Consider the following 22177-nt stretch of genomic DNA (forward strand, 5'->3'; position numbering starts at 1 on the left):
CTGTAATGGCTGTGCAGTTACACTTTATTCTTGTACTTGAAAGTCAAAGCAAATAAATCATAAAAAATCGGGCTGGCTCCTAAATTGAAAAACGGGTACATTGAGCAACTCATAACTGAAGGCACCAGTCTTTATGAATGTTTGTTTTTTATTTTTTTATAGGTTAATTTTCCGTTCTGCACTTGTTGGACAGCCCCTCGCTGTTATCTGCCTTTCTGGGTCCAGCTGCCGTTACTCGACACTCCCTTGTGTGCCTGTGTGTGGCGGGCTTTTTGCGTCACGCGGCTTCCACCTGCCGTCCACAGGCGGAAAGCAGCAGCACAACATCCGCGCATACACACCACCACCACCACCACCACCACCACAGCAGCCGCCTCAACTTCCACCCAGCCGAGAGTCCACCTCGTCAGCCGCCCACCGCCATCCGTGACCGGCGGCAGCGGCGGAACAAACCGGACCGGACCATCCGCGGCGAGGCGGGACAGCGGGTAGGCGTGGTGTTGGTGGGGGGGAGTAGCAGCCGCCCTAAGCCGCTTAGAGGCGGCCTGAGCACAGCTACAGGCAGTGACACGAGCAGGAAGAATGGACGGCTTCAACACGGCTGACCGGCGACCAGCTTCGGTTCTGGTGTAGCAGGACAACACCGCGCGTCGAGTAGACCGCTGCGAAGGTTCGTTTGACCTATTTTTGTGGATTTTAACCCCATTATGTTGCGGTTGGGGGCTGTTTTAAGCAGATAGTTGATTGTTTTTGCGTGTTTTGATTGTTCTAAGTATATTTGGGGCGAATGCGCTGAATAGGACGGCGTATGTGTTTTTTAGCCGACAAATACGGAAGCAGGCGTGCGGCGTTTAATGACAGCTCGGACATGAGGCGACTTCTTCCTCATTGTCCCCTGAACACATCTCCACCTAAGAAAATGTGATCATGAGAGTATTTGATCTATTAAAGTCCTATTATACACTCATTAGACATTTTAATAGGTATACAACATTAAGCATCGTTATTGTAGCCAGCTAGCTAGCTTGCTATATTAGCACTCATGAATATATTAATATAGAATCAATAAAGTACAGTACAAACAAAAACAAAGAGTTGCGTTGAGGAGAAAATAAACAAAGTCCAAGTCTAATCTGAAAAGAAAAGGAGATTTTTACATGCTGGTACCTCCTAAATGGAGATGGACAGATATGTTTTTTTCATGGATGATATGATAACAGAGTACAATATTAGTAGTCCATGACTACGTTATTTGTATCTGATATTCATTTCAGCGAAAGGGGGGAAAAAAATTGGCTTAAGAATAAATAAATAAAAATACAAATTCCAACTTTGTTGAAATGTCTTAAATCACTTTGAAAAATCTCAACATTATGTCTTCAAAAAATAAATGAAAACTTTAACAATAATGTAGCTCCTTATATTTTTCTACAGTAAATATTGTTTTTCCCAAAATTTCCAAATAATTTCCAAAAATATTTCTGATATTCCGCACAAAGTCCAAATATTGACCTAAATTCACATTGTGTCATTTTTAAGGACAGTTAAGGCCTCCATTTTGTAAAATCCCATTTGTAAGGCCGTGCTGCTGCCCTGAAGATAGTGCCTTCATGGAAAACGCACGTATGCCTATGTATGATAACTTTATTTACAGACAACAGGCACGGGCTCGTTAGCATTAGCATGTCCGTGTGGGAGTTGAAGGAATGTGTCAGCGGTCTGGTTTGGGTAACCTTTGTAAACGTGTAACAACTTGTACTGCCTGGTTAATGTGCCGCAAAAAGGAAGACCAAGAAGTAGGATATTCACACCTCCGCGCTTACAGTGTTGCCGAAAACATTTACATGCAGGTGGCGTCCTGCGTGATATGGCTCGGGTTTGGGTCGTCATTAATGAATCTTTTCAGATTCAATCCCGATCTTTTAAATTCGATTCTGTGTCGGCTGCTGACAGGCAGGGCTAAAGTGGCAGCATACTGACACAGGGAAATTCAAACCCACATCACCTGTCTGCAAACCATGAATTCACCAACATCATTTTTATCTTTTTTTTTTTTTGTTGCGGTAGGAATGTTCACCCTCACTGAAGTCGCCTCCCTGAACGACATCCAGCCGACTTACCGCATCCTGAAACCATGGTGGGACGTCTTCATGGACTACCTTGGCATCGTCATGCTCATGCTCGCCATCTTCGCCGGGACCATGCAGCTGACGCGGGACCAGGTGGTCTGCCTGCCCGACTTGGGCTCGGCCTCCGACGAGGTGCCGCCCACGCCGACTCAGGTGTCTGACAGGTTGTGGAGTAAGGAGAGTGCCATGGGGGAGCAAGCGGCGCCCCTGATGGCTTCCCCCGAGCAACTGCCGGCGCAGCGGCCTCCCCCCACCGGGATCCAAACCAAACTGGATTTCCAGCAGTACGTCTTTGTCAACCAGATGTGCTACCACGTCGCCCTTCCGTGGTACTCCAAATACTTCCCCTACCTGGCGCTCATCCACACTCTCATCCTGATGGTGAGCAGCAACTTCTGGTTCAAGTATCCCCGCACCAGCTCCAAGATCGAGCACTTTGTGTCCATCCTGGGCAAGTGTTTCGAGTCTCCCTGGACCACCAAAGCGCTTTCCGAGACGGCGTGCGAGGACTCGGAAGAGAACAAGCAGCGCCTGGCAGGGGCCTCGGCCCATCACAAGCATTTCTCCACCAGCAGTGAGGAGGGCAGCCCCAACCAGTCGACACCCATGCTGACCAAATCCGGTGTCACCTTCTCCGCCGAGAAGCTGGTGAGCGAGGCGCCCTCCATGACCATCCTGGACAAGAAAGACGGCGAGCAAGCCAAGGCGCTCTTCGAGAAGGTCCGCAAGTTCCGCGCCCACGTGGAGGACAGCGATCTGATCTACCGCCTGTACGCCCTGCAGACCCTCATCAAGACCGTGAAATTCATCGTCATCCTGTGCTACACCATGACCTTCGTGGCCTCCATCGACTTCCACCACATGTGCGAGGCGGAAATCAAACACCTGACGGGGTACAGGAAGTTCCACTGCACGCACAACATGGCGTTCATGCTGAAGAAGCTTCTGGTGAGCTACATTGCGCTCATTTGCGTCTACGGCGTCATCTGCATCTACACGCTCTTCTGGCTCTTCCGCCGCCCCCTCAAGGAATACTCGTTCGAGAAGGTCCGCGAGGAGAGCAGCTTCAGCGACATCCCCGACGTGAAGAACGACTTTGCCTTCCTGCTGCACATGGTCGACCAGTACGACCAGCTCTACTCCAAGCGCTTTGGCGTCTTCCTGTCGGAAGTCAGCGAGAACAAACTGCGGGAGATCAGCCTGAATCACGAGTGGACCTTTGAAAAGCTCCGGCAGCACGTGACCCGGAACCTTCAGGAGAAACTGGAATTGCACCTCTTCATGCTGTCGGGCGTGCCTGACGCGGTGTTCGACCTCACCGACTTGGACATCCTCAAGCTGGAGCTCATCTCCGAGGCCAGGATCACGGCCAAGATCTCGCAGATGATCAACCTGCAGGAGCTCCACTTCTATCACTGTCCCGCCAAGGTGGAGCAGACGGCGTTCATCTTCCTGCGGGACCACCTGCGATGCCTTCACGTCAAGTTCACCGACGTGGCCGAGATCCCCAGCTGGCTGTACTTGTTGAAGAACTTGCAGGAGCTGTACCTGGTGGGCAACCTGAACTCGGAGAACAACAAAATGATCGGACTGGAGTCTCTGCGAGATCTGCGGCACCTGAAGGTCCTGCATCTGAAGAGCAACCTCACCAAGATCCCCACCAACATCACAGATCTGTCGCCGCACCTGGTCAAGCTGGTGGTGCACAACGACGGCACCAAGCTCCTGGTGCTCAACAGCCTGAAGAAGATGATGAACCTGTCGGAGCTGGAGCTGCACAACTGCGAGCTGGAGCGAATCCCGCACGCCATCTTCAGCCTCAACAACCTCCAGGAGCTGGACCTCAAATCCAACCATATCCGGACCATCGAGGAGGTCATCAGCTTCCAGCACCTGAAGCGGCTGACGTGCCTTAAGCTCTGGCACAACAAGATCATCTCCATCCCGCTGTCGATCAGCCACGTCAAAAACCTGGAGTCGCTCTACCTGTCGCACAACAAGCTGGAGTGTCTGCCCAGCTCCCTTTTCACCCTGCTCAAGCTGCGCCACCTGGACCTGAGCCACAACGCCATCGCCGTCATACCGCCGGAGGTGGCTTTCCTGCAGAACCTCCAGCACTTTGCCATCACCGGCAACAAGCTGGAGGTCCTTCCCAAGCAGCTCTTCAAGTGCACCAAACTGCGGACGCTGTGCCTCGGCCACAACTGCGTCGCCGCCCTGCCGGAGCGGGTGGGCCAGCTGGCGCAGCTCGCCCACCTGGAGCTGAAGAGCAACTGCCTGGATCGTCTACCGCTGCAGCTGGGCCAGTGCCCGCTGCTGCGCCGGGGCTGCCTGGTGGTGGAGGACCACCTCTTTGACTCCCTGCCCTTGGAGGTCAAGGAGATCATCAACCAGGAATCTGGCGCCGCTTTCGCCAACGGATGCAGGTGTCTGACGGACGTGCGGTAGCGTGGCAGGCACGATAGCTCTTTTTTTATTCAGCAGCTTACAGGCCAAGTAGGATTCCCCTGGTATACCTTTTAGCAACGATCTGGTGCCGAGTAGCGCTGGGTTTTGGCAAAAGTGGGGCCAGATTCTAGCGACAAAGGGAACGCTCCTCAATCAGGGGTGCCGTCAGGTATTTGGGGCTCCGTGAGGACAAAAAAAACCAAAGGTGTGCCTACACTTTAAAGGGGAAGTCAACCTGTCAAAAATGTCTTAAATGCTGTATTCTGGTTAATATTGTGTTAGCGGAATATGAGTTAAGCGGCAAAATCTATCCGTTTTTTTTAAATCAATATCAGAAGGCGGCCATTTTGCCACTCGCTGTCGCGTGGAAATGATGTCACAGTTGCTCAGGTAACAACCAATCACAGCTCAGCTTAAAAAAATACAGTTGAGCTGTGATTGGTCATTGCCTCAGCAACTGTGATGTCATCTTCAGTCGACAGCAAGTGGCAAAATGGCCGCCCCCTCAGATGGATAGAAATGGCTGGATTTTGCTGCATAACTCGTATTCCACTAATGTAATATTAGTCAGAATGTTATGTTTAGACTAGTGAGGTCACATATAACATATTATTGTCAAGAAATGTTTAAGGTTAACTTCCCCTTTAATACTGCAAGTTGAAAATACTAGATTCTAAGGGCCCCTCTGTTCCTGCTAGTGACCGCATGTCATCAGCCCTAACAATTAATCACCATTTTACACCAAGTAGCTTGTTGCTTTGTAAGCGAGAGAGTAAGCAAATTTATTAAAAGTAAAATATTTTGGCATAGGAAAAAAAAAAAAGTGTCTGGTGGAAAGCTTGTAGTGCATCAGGCCACCATTTATTTTTTTGTAACGCAGAAGCTACAACTCTGCAGGTACACAAGTCGGAACTGGGTGGGAGCGAGAGCCAAAATTAGTGCTGGTTCTTGACTATCAGCACTTTTTTTGCTGGTCCAGAGAGAAGGTTTCTGTTACGTTGGCAGCTGTGACCAGGGTTGCGCTCAGTGGTACCACTTTGGGTATCACCATTGATGCTGCCATAAGTGCTGTCAGGGGGTACTTGCCAGGGGTGACAACGGGTGTTTGGGGCTTTGTTTGGGTGGGGGGGGGGGAGTAACACTTTGGGTAGCTGCACTTACACACTGCAAATAAGATGATACTATTTTCTAGGACCCGTCAGTCAAGGGTGGCGCTCCCTGCTGGTTACCACAGACCCCAATTTTCAACTGCTGTAATATTCCGGTGCCGGCTCGGTGCAAAAAGTACAAAATGAAAGTTCAAGCACTGGAAAAACCACTGGGGGGGGGGGAAAGGTCTCACCATGTTAATGTTGTCCTCGTGTTTACGCATGTAGCAACTTAGCGTTAGCATCAGTGACACAAAGTGGGACCTCAAGATCACCAAAGTGTGTCAAGAGCAAGTTCCGCCATGTTTGTAATAAATTGGCGGACGTTTTAGGCTGAATTTGGTCAAGTCGGTGTTTAACCGTCTTGTTTTTTTTTATTTTTATTTTTTACAAAGAAATCAGCAAAGCAGGATTTTTCTGTCCGGTGTGAAATGTTGCACCACGTTTCGTTCATGTTGCCGCTTTTGTTTTGCTTCCATTCACGCACAAGAATTAGTGGAGCAGCTCTCCGTGCCACATTTGCGGTATACATCTGCACTATGGAACACAGCCACAACATTAGGGACACTTTGTAGTTGATTTCCTCTAATAATACTAACTACAATATTTCAACATGATTTATAAGGTTTACTCTCCCAAAATTGTATCTTTTTTTTTCTTGTCGAAATATGACTTCATTCTTGTGAACAATCGCCCCCAACCCCCACCCCCTGATATTGCACGCTTGCTTTTTAATTTAATTTTTTTTTTATGAATTCACAAAAATAACTTCTAATTTTAGGATTATCCTCAAAATTAGAAGCTTTTTTTGGAATACAAATGAACATTTTTGACATTGAAGAATAGTGTGACTATTCTTGTAACATTACTACTTTCTCTTTATGTATGTAATATTTTGACTTTATTCTATTGGATGCCAACGTATTTTCCTGTAGCATTATGACTTCATTCTTAAAAAAAAAAAAAAGTTTTGGGAAGATTGACCAAATGTAAAAAAAAATAAACACCCACTTTATTTTTGTAAAGCTTAGCTTTTTGTGAACAGAAACTATATTTTGCCCCGATAAAATTTTGACTTAATTATTGTAAAATTACACTTTTTATTATTATTATTTTTAAATAATGCAACTTATTTTAATATTATGAATGGTTGCTGCTTAAAAAAATAATTCTGGTAAAATGACAACTTTATTCCCACTTTTGTCATATAAATATATAATGTTTATTTAGCCCTGTGAAATTGAGCGCTCCCTCATAAAATGTATTACCTTGTTTTTGTTTGTGATATTTTAATTGTATTCAATACATATTTTTTCCCCACCTGCATTATTGTGAATGTTCCATGTTCCATGCCCCCCCCCCCCACTCCTGAATTTAACAAGGTCCATTTTTGTAGTTATGGCTTGTTCTAGTGTACCTAATGTTGTGGCTTGTGTTTGTGTATGTCTTTAGTGGTTTTGAAACACACCTTGAATTAATATTCACTGTGTGTCAAGAGTATGAAACCATGAAGACCACAAGCAAGGGAACAAGAATAATAGTACTGTAGGGTACATGTATATTTCTTTGTGTGTGTGTGTTTTGGGAAGAGGTGAACAGGTTTATTCGTGTTAAGGTTACACATTCCACTGTGTTCTGTGTGGTCAACCATTGACCAAAGGGACCAAATATCCAAATCCATGTGACGATTCCAACACAAATCAATTGTTTTGTTTTTCTGATATGATGTTTTACTCTGATAAACATTTTGTACTACTGAGTGTGGTATTTAAATAAATTACTTCAGCTTGTTAAAAAAAAAAAAAAAAGCTGAAAAAAGGATAAATGTGTTGTAATTTGTTTTTATCTTAGTAAATTCAAATGAGGTGACGCCTTCAAGCTCAACTGAACGTATTCCTTTGAAAAGTCTTCCCTCTAGTGGAAGATAGTGGTTACTAGATTTTGAAAAAATGACCAACATTTGATATTGTTAGCCAGTGTAACATTATGCACAGTATGAACATTAACACTGCTTTTAAAACGACGAAAGATGTAAAAAAAAAAAAAAAACTAAACTAAAATGTGACTAAAAAGTTTTTTTTTTTTTTGAAAGGTGCCTAAATGTTTAAAAACATACTGAAAGATGTAATGCAAAACATTGAATTTCAAAGTTGAATACAACTGAACTGAATAATAAGTAGCAATCTTTTCATGTGCCACTAGAGGGAGTCCTCGTACCGCACTTCAGCGTCATCCCTCACAGGCCTCTGTCTCATTTTTTCCCCGGCATCCTCCAACTTGGGCTGAGCACGCGGGACGCGACCCGGACTCCTTTACCCACGCAGCCCTCAGCACACTTGAAATCCTTTTTGCTTCTTCTTTATCATCTTCTTCTTCTCTCAGGTAGGATTGCCAAGCGAGCCCCCCGCCCCCCATGCCTTCCACCCTTACCCGCCGGAGGTAAAATCTATAAGTGTTAGATAGAGGCCTTGAAATGGACAACTTTTAGAAGGTTACGGGCACACAGGGTGGACGCAAACGTGTCAGGGGGGGGGGGAAAAAAAGTCTCACACGAGAACACTGACCTGAAGACACAGGAAGTGATCTTAGTTATATTAGTACTCGGATGGAAGAGAGGGGGCAGCCTAGCATCACTTTTGGAATACAAACACAAGGACGTATGTGTTGGAATGAAATGGAGAGTGTTTAGAGAGAACAACTTTCTCACAACCACTGATGTAACCTAGCAGGAAGTTAATCATGGGTAAAAAAAAAAGTCAGTTAATGATTTCAAGCAGGAGTTATGGTTACAAATTAGGGTTTGAAGCCAGTGTTATTGTTTCAGACAAGAGTTACCAGGGTTGATTTTGAAGATAGAGAACCAAATTAGGGTTTCAAACCTGCGTGCTAGAGTTTCAAGGCTGGATTTGGGTTTCAAACAAGTTTTATATTACAGTTTCAAGACAGAATTTCAAATTAGGGTGGGAGGCCAGTGTAACCCATCAAAGAATTTGGTTCAATATATTGTAGTTTATGAGATGAAAAAAAAAATGGCTCCACTGTGTTTTATGTTGGCCTACATGTATTTTATTTAATTAGGGCTTACAGACATGAAAAGGCATTCAAGTCATTAGAAGTGCACCTGTTAAGAAATGAATGCAGACCACACCCTCCAGTCCAGAGTGCATGGAGAGTTGCTTACAGACAGGGAAGAGAACCTCCAAGTGCATTAACCCGAAACTAAAGGATAACCCCATCAAAATAGACCGCGACATATCAGTGAACACTTGTGTGTGTCAGCAGGGGCTGAGTTGGAGACGGTGTACCGGAGTGTAACCACTTTTCTACACGTCTTGGTGAGTTAGCCTATCGTGCTAACCGCTAGCGCCTCATGTGCTAATCAGTGCTAACCGCTAGCGCCTCATGTGCTAATCAGTGCTAACCGCTAGCGCCTCATGTGCTAATCAGTACTAACCGCTAGCTTTAGCAGGACGCCAATGCCAATGAAAGCAGCATTTGTCCCACTTTGTGTTGACAGAATTTTTTCCCCCCTTTTCTGTGCTGTATAGAAAAGAGAAGACAGCAGGTGTTCTGGGAGCTAGTGAAGGCTTTTAGCAGGCGTCTCGGTAAGTTAACTGCTAACTAGCTACAAGACAACTGGCTATATTTAATTGGTTCATCATTGCAATTGCTAAAATGGATGTGTTGGGTAAAGATACGTTAATTTTATGTTTTAAGAAGGGATTGAAATATTCAACAAGAGAAGAAATCTGCTGTTGAAATTAAATTTCATGATTACAATTGTGTTTCAGTAATGCTTAGATATTAAATATATGGTCTAAAAGAGGGCAACACAGGGTTTCAAGCAGTTTTGAAAGCAAATCATAACCAAACAACACAATGGACCATATGCTATGGACGAGGCGGGACTTCCGGGTTTTCACCCATCAACTTTTTTTCCATTTCCGCTTTGCGACCTGTGGGCCGCGTCCCAGTACTTGTGCTTCCGCCTTTGTGCCTTTCGGTTGTGCGTTCACGTCGACGGGTGCAAGGCTGCGAGTGTGTAGTGTCTATCTCAGTGTCCGAAGCATTTCAGATAGCCGAGACGCCGTCCCGCCGATGAGCGAGAGCGTGCAGGGGTGGGGGTGCTGATATGTAAAACTCGGAAGTCCGAGGCATCTACCCCATACAATATAATATGGCCGCCGTCCAACTTTTTACCTTTTTACTTGGTAGCTGAGCCGCTAGCATTAGCATTGGGTTGTTGACGTGACGCGTGGTTGGGCTAAAAATAAATAACAAACAAAAAATAAGCCACGTTCCCGTGTGGCGGCGATGCATTTACACATCCACCGGCAGCTTTTGTGTTTGCCCTCCGAGGGCCGAGAGCACTTTGCCGCCCTTACGGTGCTCGTCATTGTCAAAAAGCCGCGACCAGGCACGCAGAAAACACGGAGGTGACCGGGGCAGGTGGGCTCCAGGGAGGCAGCGCCCTCCACCGGTCGCAACACTAAGGTCCATCAGTGACATCTCACGGGTACGCACCGACACACTCGCGCAGGTAAAGTGCTTGATGGATTGTGTGTGTGTGTGTGTGTGAGGACAATCACTTCCACTTTACTCTTCGAATGCACTGAAATATTTAAACCTTCAATAGTGATGTGATTGGAAGTGAGAATGGACAAACGCACAAATGGGAAACAAAAGGTATAATTTTTTCCAGTACTGTAATCTACTGTCAGTAGTGCTCACTCCTATAGGTACTCTAATTTTTACTATACTATCCTTTGTAATACTGTATTCTAAGTAGTACAATATCTAATGTAGTACTGTATCTAAATAGGAAGTTGGCTGTAGTCCCTTAATCCAAGTAGTGCAGTATCCTATGTATGTTTAGGTCTGTAGAACTGTATCATATATGTAGTACTATGTGTTGTACTTAATCCTAAATAGTACTGCAACCTGTGTCCTGTTTGGTACTCTATACTGTGTAATATTGAATCCAATATAATGTAGTTCTCTATCCTGCGTTTGAGGACAAACACTTCCATTTTACTCCTCGAAATACACTGAAAAATTAAAGCCTTACAATATTGATGCGACTGTATACGAGAATGGACAAACACACACACATGCACAAAAAGCAAAAAGAGGCCAATTAATATTTGAGCAGCGGACGATTAAACGTCAGGAATTAAAGGCCTTGGAAGAGGTCGACTCGTCCCGGGGAAGGCCGTTGCGTCCTCGGGAGCGGGGAGCGTATATCGATCCGACCGCGGCGTCCGCTCGCATCTATCAGCGCTGCCTTTGAAGGAGAAAATCGCGGCTGATGCGAGCCGACCCCGGGATTTCCCCCACTCCGTGCTAATAAATGCGCACGCTCTTTTTCCCGCCCTAAATTAGCCCTCGGAGGAGGCGTAAATCACCGCGCCGTATTTATGGAAGTAATGGTTTTGGAGCGGGAGAGAACGGGAGAATCACAAGTACAATTGTGCCCACATGGCGGGAAATATTCCCGCTGATATTTTTGCGGGTAATGTAGTCAGACAGGAAGTAGCGGCGGCCCCTCAGGATCTGATCTGATGTCAGCAGACGTAACGATTGAATGCTTAAAACCTCTGCAGAGCTTCAATTATTCAACTGGTATTGGCAAACTCAACGGCCTTCTAACAAACACAAGGCGGCACCCTAGCAAGTACTCTGTCCTTTGTAGTAGGGCTGCACAATATTTTGAAAAGATATCCATATGGCGATATTGGCCCGTTCAATATGCATATCGCAAAGACATGCAATAAGTTTCATATAGAATTTTATGTTTTCATCTGAATTTGGCCAGTCAGCCGCTAACTAAAATGTGCACCGTCACCCAATAGTTGAACATTATCGAGAGGTTATAACAATTAATTAACTAAGAATATTTGCTTATTTTGCGGCTTGAATTTTTTTTTTTATTGTTTCATTAGATAATTATAAAAAAATAAATATAAATAATTCAGCAACTATATTGCATGATTTTCCAATATCGTGCAGCCCAACTTTGTAGTACTCTTTATTACAGACCTGCATACTATGGTGTAATGTATCCAATGTCATAGCTAGGGGGGGGGGGGGGGTACATGGAAATTTAAAATATTTTTTTGCTAAATGTTAAGGAAACATTCTCAGTCATTTCATAATTTTTTTCATTTCATAACTCAGTGCAATAAGATATATGGTGCAATGTTGTGTACATACTCGTGTGTGTGTGTATGTGTATATATATATATATATATATATATATATATATATATATATATATATATATATATATATATATATATATATAGGAATGTATATATGTGTGTGTGCAATGCACTACACATGTATACTTCTGTGAAGACTTCTGGGAAGTCTTCTACTTATTGCTGCACTTCTTATTTATTTAATTTTATCTCTTTCTATTCTGTTGTTTTCTCTTTACTGTAAACTGCAGCTGGACGGAGTCCAGGAAAAAGTTCCCCACGGGGAAAATAAAAGTATATCGTATCGTATCGTAAGCCCGTCAATAAAATGGTGTGTATGAAGCTCCATTTTTTTTTGTGTGGTAAATGTAGAACATGATAACAAAGGCAGGTTTATTATTTAGTTTGATTTTGTATCTTTAAATTTTGTATTTTTTCAAGGCAACATTTAGTTTAGTTTAATTTGAGTTCAAAAGAAGACAACACTCTAGAATTAAATTTTAACATTAAAGTGGAAGTCAACCGTGAACATTTCTTGGCAATACTATGTTATATGTGACCTCACTAGTTTAAACATGACATTCTGATTAATATTACATTTGTGGAATAAGATGAGTTATGAAGCAAAATCCAGACATTTTTATGCATCTCAGGGGGCGGCCATTTTGCCACTTGCTGTCGACTGAAGATGACATCACATTTGCAGCTCACCTGTTTTCTGAAGCCGAGCTGTGATTGGTTGTTACCCGAGACCTGAGCAACAGTGATGTCATCTTCAGTCGACAGCAAGTGGCAAAATGGCCGCCCCCTGCGATGCATAAAAACATCTGGATTTTGCTGCTTAACTTGTATTCCACTAACACGATTATTAACTAGAATACCATATTTAGACCAGTGGGGCTGAATAGAACATATTGCCCAAATTTTTTTTTTTGAACTTCCCCTTTACGGAAACAATTTTTTATATTTTTTATTAAATTATTAATTAATTGTATGAACGAAGGGGTACTCATGGTATGATGAAAGGCAAAAAATGATTGTGAACCACTGGTTTCATCAATGTAATGCATATGCATTTTATGAAGCGCTATTGGTGTGGTACCCCTGCAGTAATCTAAGTAATCCTGTATCCTATCTAGTATTTTTGCAAGATGCCAGCAGGCCCATTTCCCAGCCTTCACAGCCTGTTTACCGCTAAAAGCTCCTTTTAGCAGTAAAGTGATGCCTTTTGCTTTTAGCGGTCTGCGGGTTATTCTTGTCATTTTTGTTTGCGTAGAGTCTAAAGGTTTGACTTTGGCAGAGCTTGTCGGATCCTTTTCCCCTCCGTTTGCCTTCTGAATTTGTGATGGGCGCGCTCTCACGCTGAAGTAAAAAGGTTGGAGCTGCGCATGATCCACTCGGCGAGAGTGCGAGTTAGCCGCTAAGCGCGCGCGTCGATGGCTGTCTTGATGCCCGGACGCGCTACACCGCGGCGCCGCTTGTTAACAGCGTGTATGTTAATGACTCCATTTAGGAGATGATCGATGCTCTCACAGCTTTGAAGGAGTAACCGCCGATCGATACGCAATATCGCTCACTTCAATTGTTAGCAGCGTAGCCGGCAAACACACACGCGAAAAGCTCTCTCGCCCTTAAACACAATTGGAGGAAATACTCGCTATATGTCTATGATATTTGTATTGCTATTGATGAAATCCTGTGTTTGATGCATGGTGGACTTAAAATAAAAGTCAGACGTAGACACAGAGACATAGAGACGTCACTGCTGTATAGATCATTATGATAATATGGTGCCACACTAACATGACTGTCAGCAGACGGTATTACAAATGCGCAGCAGCCCGCTGATGAGTGCGTCAACATGCCAAGCACACGTCAAAGTATGTGAAGCAAGGCATGTGGATGAACCCCATGCATGAAACTAACGTCCCCGCATCCTTTTAGTTGAAAGAACCACAGGCACAGGGTGGCAAAAAAAACTGCAAAGCAACATTAAGTGCAAGAACTCATTTTATACACATTTTCACAAAAAACAACTTACTTCAAATTTTAATACTATTTAGGTACTATGTTTGTTTTGCATATCTTTACCAAATCTGCTAAAAATTTAGTCCTACTCATGTTGCAGTATGTCAATATAAGACCTGGTGTAAGCACAACTAAGCCATGTCTGCCATCTAGTGGTAAATGCTGATATTACAACTTAAAACTACACGTGATGCATATTTGCAGTTCAGTACACAACTATTTGCATATCATATCATTTTTCAATATATTTCTTTTTTTTTTTCTCCATTTTCTTCTGATTCTTTCTCCATTTAACCTCTGTTATTTATGGAGACCACATATTGAATATTATCTCAAAATATGTTACGTGCTAGCTGCAATGCTACGTGGTGCTAAGAGCAAACTTTGTTATACTGTATCAAAGAAAAGCAAAACTTAGAATTTATCATTTTTTAAGATATTTTAAAATATCATTGGATTGGATTAGATTGCATTGGTCTGAGTCATTATGGCAGAGAATGTTAGAAAAAATACAAGAAATTAGAAAAGAGAACTTACCTTTGATCTAGCCGTGGTCAGCCAAATTCGCTTAATGATGTCATTTCTGCGGAATCATGTAGCTCTTCATCTAGATGGCAGAAAAAGTTTTAGTAACAGTCTTGCTTTTGTTGAGGTTGAGACTCCACTTCAGAGCATTTATAATAATATTCAGGGAAACTTTTACTAAAGCAACAGTTGCATTTTATCTCAGGACAACTGCCATGTACACAACTAGTGCATTTTTCTGTATTTTGTGCCTAGATTACTTGACATTTAATGGGGGAGAAAGAAAATGTCCTCCAAATCTGCCATCTATAATTTTCATCTATTATCTCCGTGTTTGCTTGATGAGAGCGAGTTGAGAAAAAGGGCAGATCAATATTGCATCAGGTCATTTATTGTGTATTTACGGCGTAATCTGTCAGCAATCAAAGTAATTAAAGGCTGCATCAATGTTTCAGTGCTATATGACCTCACTCTGCTACAAGAAATATTTCTGCGGGTCCTGGATACATTTTTCATGCGTGAGTGGAGGAAGATAAAAGGCCAAGCAGGGACGGCAGCGATTAGGTTAGATGCTAACTCAGATGCTAGTTGACAAACAGAGGTGGCAAAAGTATTTTGTACTTAGACACTGGCATCCAAAAATATTTAAGTAAAAGTAAAAATACTGATTTGACTCCTTTACTCAAATAAAACAAGATGGAAGATTTAATAGCCTGGCGTTATTAGTTTCCAACAAGTGTTAGGGTTTGAAGCCAATGTTCAAGGTTAATGTTAAAGTGGCAGTGTGTATTATTTAGCGCCATCTAGTTAACTTAGCCTCTGCCGCTTGTGCGTGATGCTTGTCCCCCTCTGCTTTGCTCTCGCTAGCTTTTGCTATATTCTCCTGCTAGCAGCTTTTGTTAGCCGCTCCAGCTAGCTTGTGATAGCCACTCTTGTTAGCCTCTCAAGTGAGTTCTTGTTTGCCGCTAAAATTGCTGCATTATATTAGTTCACCACTAGATGGCACTAAATAGTACACTGTCCCTTTAAGGCTTCAAGCTTGGCGTTGGTTCTCAAATTTTGTTTTCAAGCCTGGGTTAGGGTTTGAAGTTTGGGTTTCAAAGAAGACTGTTTTAAAGTAGGGTTTCAAGCCAGGGTTATGGTTTCAAACGATGGCCAGTAGGGTTTTAAATAAGAGTTCGGGATTCAAAGAAGGGTTTCAAGTCATCGTTAGGGTTTTCAAAATAGGCTTGGTGACAACCTCTAATGTGGACTGAACACACCTCATCCAAGCGTAGCCCCCCATTCGCATCGACGACCTCTCCCCCCCCATGAGCACCCCCCAGGAACCCCCTTCTCAGAAAGCAATGTTTCAATGTTTCACGAGGAAAGAAGGCGCAGCGGTGGCGCCCTGGAACATGTATTCATTCATGCTGTCGCCACGGTGGTGCTAGGGGGTTCGGGGGCGGCGCACTGTGGACGTGTGTTGAGGGCTGTGATCAGGAGCCCGCGCCCATTCTCTTTGAAATGCCAATGGCCTCATTTTCATTTTCACGGGGGGAAGGAGGTGCTCCCTCGTGACGGCGTGCTGGACGCCAGGGGCGGCTCGTCATTACAACTCAAACACATGCTACGTTTGGCTTTTGTTTTGGGGAGAAAAAAAATCAGATTTCTCGGGGGGGGGGGGGGCGGGGGGGGAGTCTATTCCATGTATGGACAGACAACTTTATTTTTGGACAGAAATACTACATTTTTTTAATCTAGTGATTTTTTTTTAAATGTATATATTTTTTTATTTAATACGTAATATAGATTATTTATTTATTTATTAATTCTTTTTTTTCTTATTTCTTTTTTTCTGGAGATTATTATAATTTTTTTATGTAGTGTTACTTTGAATGTTTTTTTTTCCCTTTTAGCATTATTAACTTTTTTAAATATTGAAACTTTCTATCCTTAAAGCACCACCACTTCTCCCGGTGACAAAATTTGGCTTTTTTTTTTTTTTTTTTTTTATCCTTTGAAAAAATATTTTTTGATTGGGGAAGAAAATACTCTTGAAATGTTAGCATACTTACTTTTGAACACAAATGACTAAAGCTTTTTTTTTATAGGATTTTTTTTTTTAAAAAATTCTTACTTACAGCCGAGCTGTGTATGATAAAGGCAGCAAAAAGTGTGCTCGCAGGCGCACACCGTCAAGCAAAAACACTTCGACAGTGGAGGGTTAGGGTTAAAAAACTGAGGGGGACATGTCCCCCCCCAGTGCCATCTGCGCCCGTGTATGCAGTATACTGTATATGCGTATATGTGAATGTATCCATAGTGTGTGTGTGTGTAAACAAACAAACGAGAGGGCTGTTAGGAGCTATTGTTGTGTGCGCGTGTGTGTGTGTGTGTGTCAGGGGTGTGTTTCACATGTGATTTGCAAATCCGACAGATTTGCTGATCAAAAAGCGTCTCGTAAAGTGGCAGCTGTTCAAAGCGACTGGCAGGCAACAAATGTGATGTGACCCGGCCTAGCGCAGTCTCATTAACCGCTAACGTCGCTAACGACAGGTACGCCCTTCCGCCCCACACGCACCCCTCAATCTCTGCGCCGCCCTCCGTCCCTGAGGAACAACAAGAGTTTGTTTGCTTTAGCTGGTGTATTTATTTTCGATTTCTGCGTGTGTGGAGTGCAGGGTGGCAGTTGTTGTTTGGCTCACCGCCTTCCTGTTTCCTTTTGTCACAAACAGTCGTCATGTTTTCCCGATGAGTCTGGGGATTTGCCGTTATTTTGTGTGTAAGTTCATAAAGCAGTGAATGGGCCTGCATGGTGGAAGGCACAGATGGGTCAGCTAACTTGTACATGAGGTCAAAAGAGTTCAAATGTGGATGTAAAAATAGCTCACGGAAATAAAGAATAATGTAAAAAAGAAAAAAAAACTTGAGTAGAAAAACATCTTCAGTTTAATGATATAAAAAAATGAGTTTTTCGTTTGAAAAAAGATTACATTCTTTAAAAAGTACAACTTTTTGTCTATTAATATTACCCTATATCTTTTGGGTGGAGGGTAGAAGTATTTTCATCCTCTCCAAAGACTGCTTTTTTAAACACACACACACACAAACCTGATTTTTGATTTTTAAAAATTACCTTAAAAAACAACAAAAAACAGATTTTTTTTAATCCTGAAAAAATTATTTTTCTAGACAAAAATGAAAAAAAAATCCACAAAAAATGACCATTTTAAGTAATAATTTGTATTTTTATCTCTCTTCTAAAATATTTTTTTCACCCCCCCAAAAATGATATTTATTTATAATTTTTTTTAATTTGTTGTTTTATTTGTTAAGTTTTTTATTTTATCTTCAAAAATGACCTAAAAAATATATAGAATCAGAATTTTTATTTTTTTTAAGTTGCTGTTTTTTAATTGACCAATTTCTCAATATAGTCTGACTTTATTTAGTAAATCTCACGCCTCTGTTCTTCTTAACTTTTGGCGCCTGCTCATCTCTCAGTTGGTGCTGCAAAGTTTAGCATTTTAGCTTGGAACCGCGCCGTTGACGAACCAGATCAATCTTTGAACGTGTTTTCCCCAGAAGGCTTTGCTTGACCTTGAAGGAGCGTCGACCTCCAAACCAGCTCACTCTGTGACTTTTGTAGTCTTTTTGTGCTCGGAGGGGTCATGAAATATTTAAAATCCTAACCCCGCTGCCGTAACCCTGTCTACAGATCTGGTGGCGGTCCATTCCAAAGTCCACCCCCGCCCCCCTTTCCAATCCTGGAGCGGGCGCACGCGTGTTGTCAATTGATGTCCAATGGCGAGGTGGTGCATTATACAACAGTAAGCCGAGCGCTTTGTTTTATTCACAAGCTGGCGCGCTGAAAGGAGAGCGGCTCGGGTGAGGGCAGACGGGGGAACGGGCAATACGGCAACGGTCCGAAAAACAGGTACAAATAAACTATGTATAAAAGCGGCACTAAGCTACAGCCTCGGGCCAAGCTCGGCGGGCTACCGCGTAGCACCCCCCTCCTCTCCCGCCACCCCCGCCCTCACCCAAAGACTCACGATCAATTCTTGGCTCGCACTCGACAAATGTTTATTTTTGCTTGCCTCAACGTGATGACAGGTCGCTTTTGGGCGCTTTGCTCCCACTTTTTACTTTGCACTATAGCGATGCCGAACGCATTCACACACAAAATGTTCGCATCCGCTAAGTTTGACGTCACATTTTAGCTTTAACTTTTCATTCTGTGTTTTTTTTCTTTTGAAATTTAAAGTATAAAATATATATAATCACGGTGCCACCGCAAGTTTGTTGCCTAAACAAACTTCCATGGACATGCAGCGCTAAGCTAGACCCCCACTTAATTAACTCATTCACTGCCATTGACGGCTATGGATGTCAAAATCAATTTGAATTATTTCTATGAGCTTAACATTTTGTTAACAAGAGTATGAAAACCTAGATTTTTTTTTTACTGTACATTTAGAACAGATATAAAATTAGGGATTAATCGTGAGTTAACTAGTGAAGTCATGTGATTAATTACAATTAAAAATGTTAATCGCCTGTTGCCCCTAATTTATTATTTTTTTAATGAATTTATGGCAGTGAATGAGTTAAAACAACTGAAACGATTAATCGATGTACTCTAAACGTATCAATACCAAGCGTAAATTTTTTTCCCCCCACAATTACAATCAGTCCGGAGTCAAAATCAGACCCGTCGCAGCTAACAGGCGGAACATATTACATCTCCATTCCATAATGCTGCATCCAATCGGGAAACATTAGCATCTCATTGGCATTCATAAGCGCTGATGACCAGCTTTCCAGCTGCACAATTCTTTTCTGATCCGGAACCATCGTTTTCAATCCATCCTGGCGAAGGGAATGGCGGGAATTCCACCTCAATTGGGAAGTTCATTAACCTCGCATGGATGCGACCGATCACCGAGACTGACCACATGACCGCGCGTCGCGCAAATGTCACCCACAAATTCACTCGGAAGCCTGAACGAGGGCCTCAAATTACAGAAGGGATACATGTGATGTGATGTCGGAAGCAAGCGTACACCCACACACGCACACAGTGTGAAAATGTCTTGATTTGATTGGGTTCTATGATTTTTTTAAATTCTTATTATTATTATTTTTTACATTTTATTGAAGTAATTCATGTCTCTGCACAATATGTGATTTTTCACTTTTCATAAAATACCACAAAAAATATTTCAACATTTATTCACAAAATGTATTTTTTTTCCTGTTGCTTAAAATTCATAACAGATGTTAAAAATATTTTATTTAAATGTTCACACAATTTTTGTTTTTGAAATTACTTTTATCTTCTTCATAGATTTTTCTAGACCATTTGCACTCATATTAGAAACATTTAATGCATTTTCTTCATAAAATGTTCAAAAGTTTTAAAAACAGTCCACAATATCTTAAATATTTCATGATGTCTTAAAGCAACACGAAGGAATTTTCAGTTTACGTTGACTATGGCGACGCCATATGGACAAAAGCGGTATTGTTATGACTGAAGGAAGACTACATTTCCTATGAGGACAAATGCATTGCGTCGTTTTCTAACTCAGTCCAGCGAGTGAAATCCGGGCCAATGTTGAGCCTTGACTGTCCTTTCATCCGGGGTAGCTTTTGACGTATGCCATAAAGCAGTTTTTAGTTTCTTGTGTGGAAGTGGTTCCTACCATCCTCCTCAAAGTTGCTTAGTGTCTGTAAAAATGATGCAGGCCCCTCAGGCCTAGTTTTAATTTGATGTTTTATTAGAGGAGTTATGAAAATATTTTATTAAGGTTGAAAAGTTCCTTAGTGCTACTTTAAATAATTTTTGTTTAAAAAATGTCAACAACGAAGCAACACACTCTCCACTGGATTTACCAGCTGAAATTCAGTGATGTTTTAAAAAAAAAAAATCCCCCTCAAGAAATCCAATGTCTTAAAAGTTCAAGATGTTTTCAAAAAAACTTGTCTGTCTTTAAAGCATCCCTTAAAAATATTCAATTTTATGTCTTGAAAAAAAATAATTTAAAAACATTCTTAAAAACATCTTAAAAAAAATACATTCCATAACGTCTTAAAAAAACCTGAATGTCTTAAAAAAAAAAAGAAAAGAAAAATGCAAAAAGTCTTCCCTTGCCACTGTGGAGCTGTGATTTATTAGCTGTGAGTCGTTTGTACCACTGGGGGGCAGTGTGTGACTTCGGATGCCTGTGTCGCGGCAGCCAATGAATGAATCGTGCCCATTTGAAGTGAAATTGGTGTGATCCTCTCATAAGAGCATCATTCACATCATAACGGCAATCCATTTCGATCCTATATCACAATTCACATCAAATGTGATGCACAAGCATTTCTGGTAGTCCGCACGTCCGCTCAACCTGCCGCTCCACACCCTTTGAATTGGGGGGCCGGTGGCGGGGGGGGGGGGGGGGGGGGGGTTGTAACATTCAGTAATTTTGAAGGTGAAGGCCTTCGATTTTGATGATTGTACACAGGAGCAGAAAATGTGACAAAAAAACAGTTAAATTCTTCACATTTTATGTATTAATGTTATTACTGTGTGGTTTTGGTAGGACAAGTACAATATTATAAAGGGCTGGGTTTCTTGTTACATTATTTATTTATTTAGGGCAAACGGGAATGCATTTGCACTTGCATTCATTTCAAAGACGGCGCTGTATTTAACACAGCAATGAAGCAGTAAGCGTGTCAGTAAACACGCATTTACATCGTCACGTCGATGAGTTGCGCGCATGCCGATTAGTTGGCTGAACGGAGGCTCGCCGCCGCCGCGCGAGCACACAAAAGGTGGCGCGCTGCACTGCGACACAAGCAGCTGCTTGCCAGGCCGCCTCTGTTGCGTTGATCAGCCAGCGCCGGCTGGCCGGCCGCCTCTCCTGGGCCGCTCCACCTGCCTCCGCCTGCTGCATCAATAATGCATGCAAGACAAGCATGGCCACCGCAACACAAGGGAGGGGACGCCACAAAGCAAAAACACGGCGTGCATACTGTACAGCATGTACAGCGTAAGGAAATAAAGACGTGTCATTTAAAGGGGATGCTTGACTCATTGAGCCATTTTCAGCAGCAAAAAGTTCATATTTTGTCCAGAATGAATTTGGAAACTTCATTATTTTTCATGTACAACGAAATAAAAAAAAAAAATCCACTAAAGATGACATCACCTGTGCTGAGGAAGTAGGTCGCGACCAATTTGCTGACCAAACCCAGAACACAGGTGAGCCATGATTGGTCGTTACCTACTTCCTCAGCACAGGTGATGTCATCTTCAGTCGACAGCAAGTAGAAAATTTTGTTTTTAAAGTTATTAGTTGTACAAGAAAAATAATGAAGTTATCAAATTCATTCTGGACAAAATATTAACTTTTTACTGCTGAAAATGGCTCAATGAGTCAAGTATCCCTTTAAGGGGCGTGGCCTAGTGAGTGACATCAGGCGCAAGAGTCCGTCCTTGTGAGTGTTCTCATTTTGTATTTGTGTGTGACTGTGGCTCTCCTTGCCCACATGTGAGGACATTATATTAACCGACCAAAAATAAATATTGCGTGAATTTTTTTTTTGCATGTTCAGTGGAATATCATTATCTATAATAACGTAATACAATAATTAACGATAACTTGAGCAAATATATTTCTGAACTGTGTATCAAACTGGTAGCCCTTCACATAAACCATTA

The 22177-nt window shown here is 42.5% G+C and overlaps 1 protein-coding gene and 1 long non-coding RNA gene across 3 annotated transcripts in view; both read left to right on the forward strand.

The window, feature by feature from the left end:
- The first annotated feature begins 131 nt into the window (after positions 1-131).
- On the forward strand, positions 132-7550 carry lrrc8db (leucine rich repeat containing 8 VRAC subunit Db). The gene is made up of 2 exons (XM_077583537.1): positions 132-670; positions 2068-7550. Exon 2 carries the CDS (start codon positions 2070-2072, stop codon positions 4575-4577), a length of 2508 nt encoding a protein of 835 aa, XP_077439663.1. The 5' UTR covers positions 132-670; positions 2068-2069; the 3' UTR covers positions 4578-7550.
- A 1318-nt stretch (positions 7551-8868) lies between these two features.
- LOC144062792 (uncharacterized) overlaps positions 8869-22177 on the forward strand; it is a 125621-nt gene continuing 112312 nt past the window's right edge. For both annotated transcript variants that reach the window (XR_013296448.1, XR_013296449.1), the window contains exons 1-2: positions 8869-9060; positions 9274-9330. This is a non-coding gene — a long non-coding RNA (uncharacterized LOC144062792). The remainder of the gene's footprint in view (positions 9061-9273; positions 9331-22177) is intronic.

This window comes from Vanacampus margaritifer, chromosome 13 (assembly GCF_051991255.1).
Source record: "Vanacampus margaritifer isolate UIUO_Vmar chromosome 13, RoL_Vmar_1.0, whole genome shotgun sequence".
Taxonomy (NCBI): Eukaryota; Metazoa; Chordata; class Actinopteri; order Syngnathiformes; family Syngnathidae; genus Vanacampus; species Vanacampus margaritifer.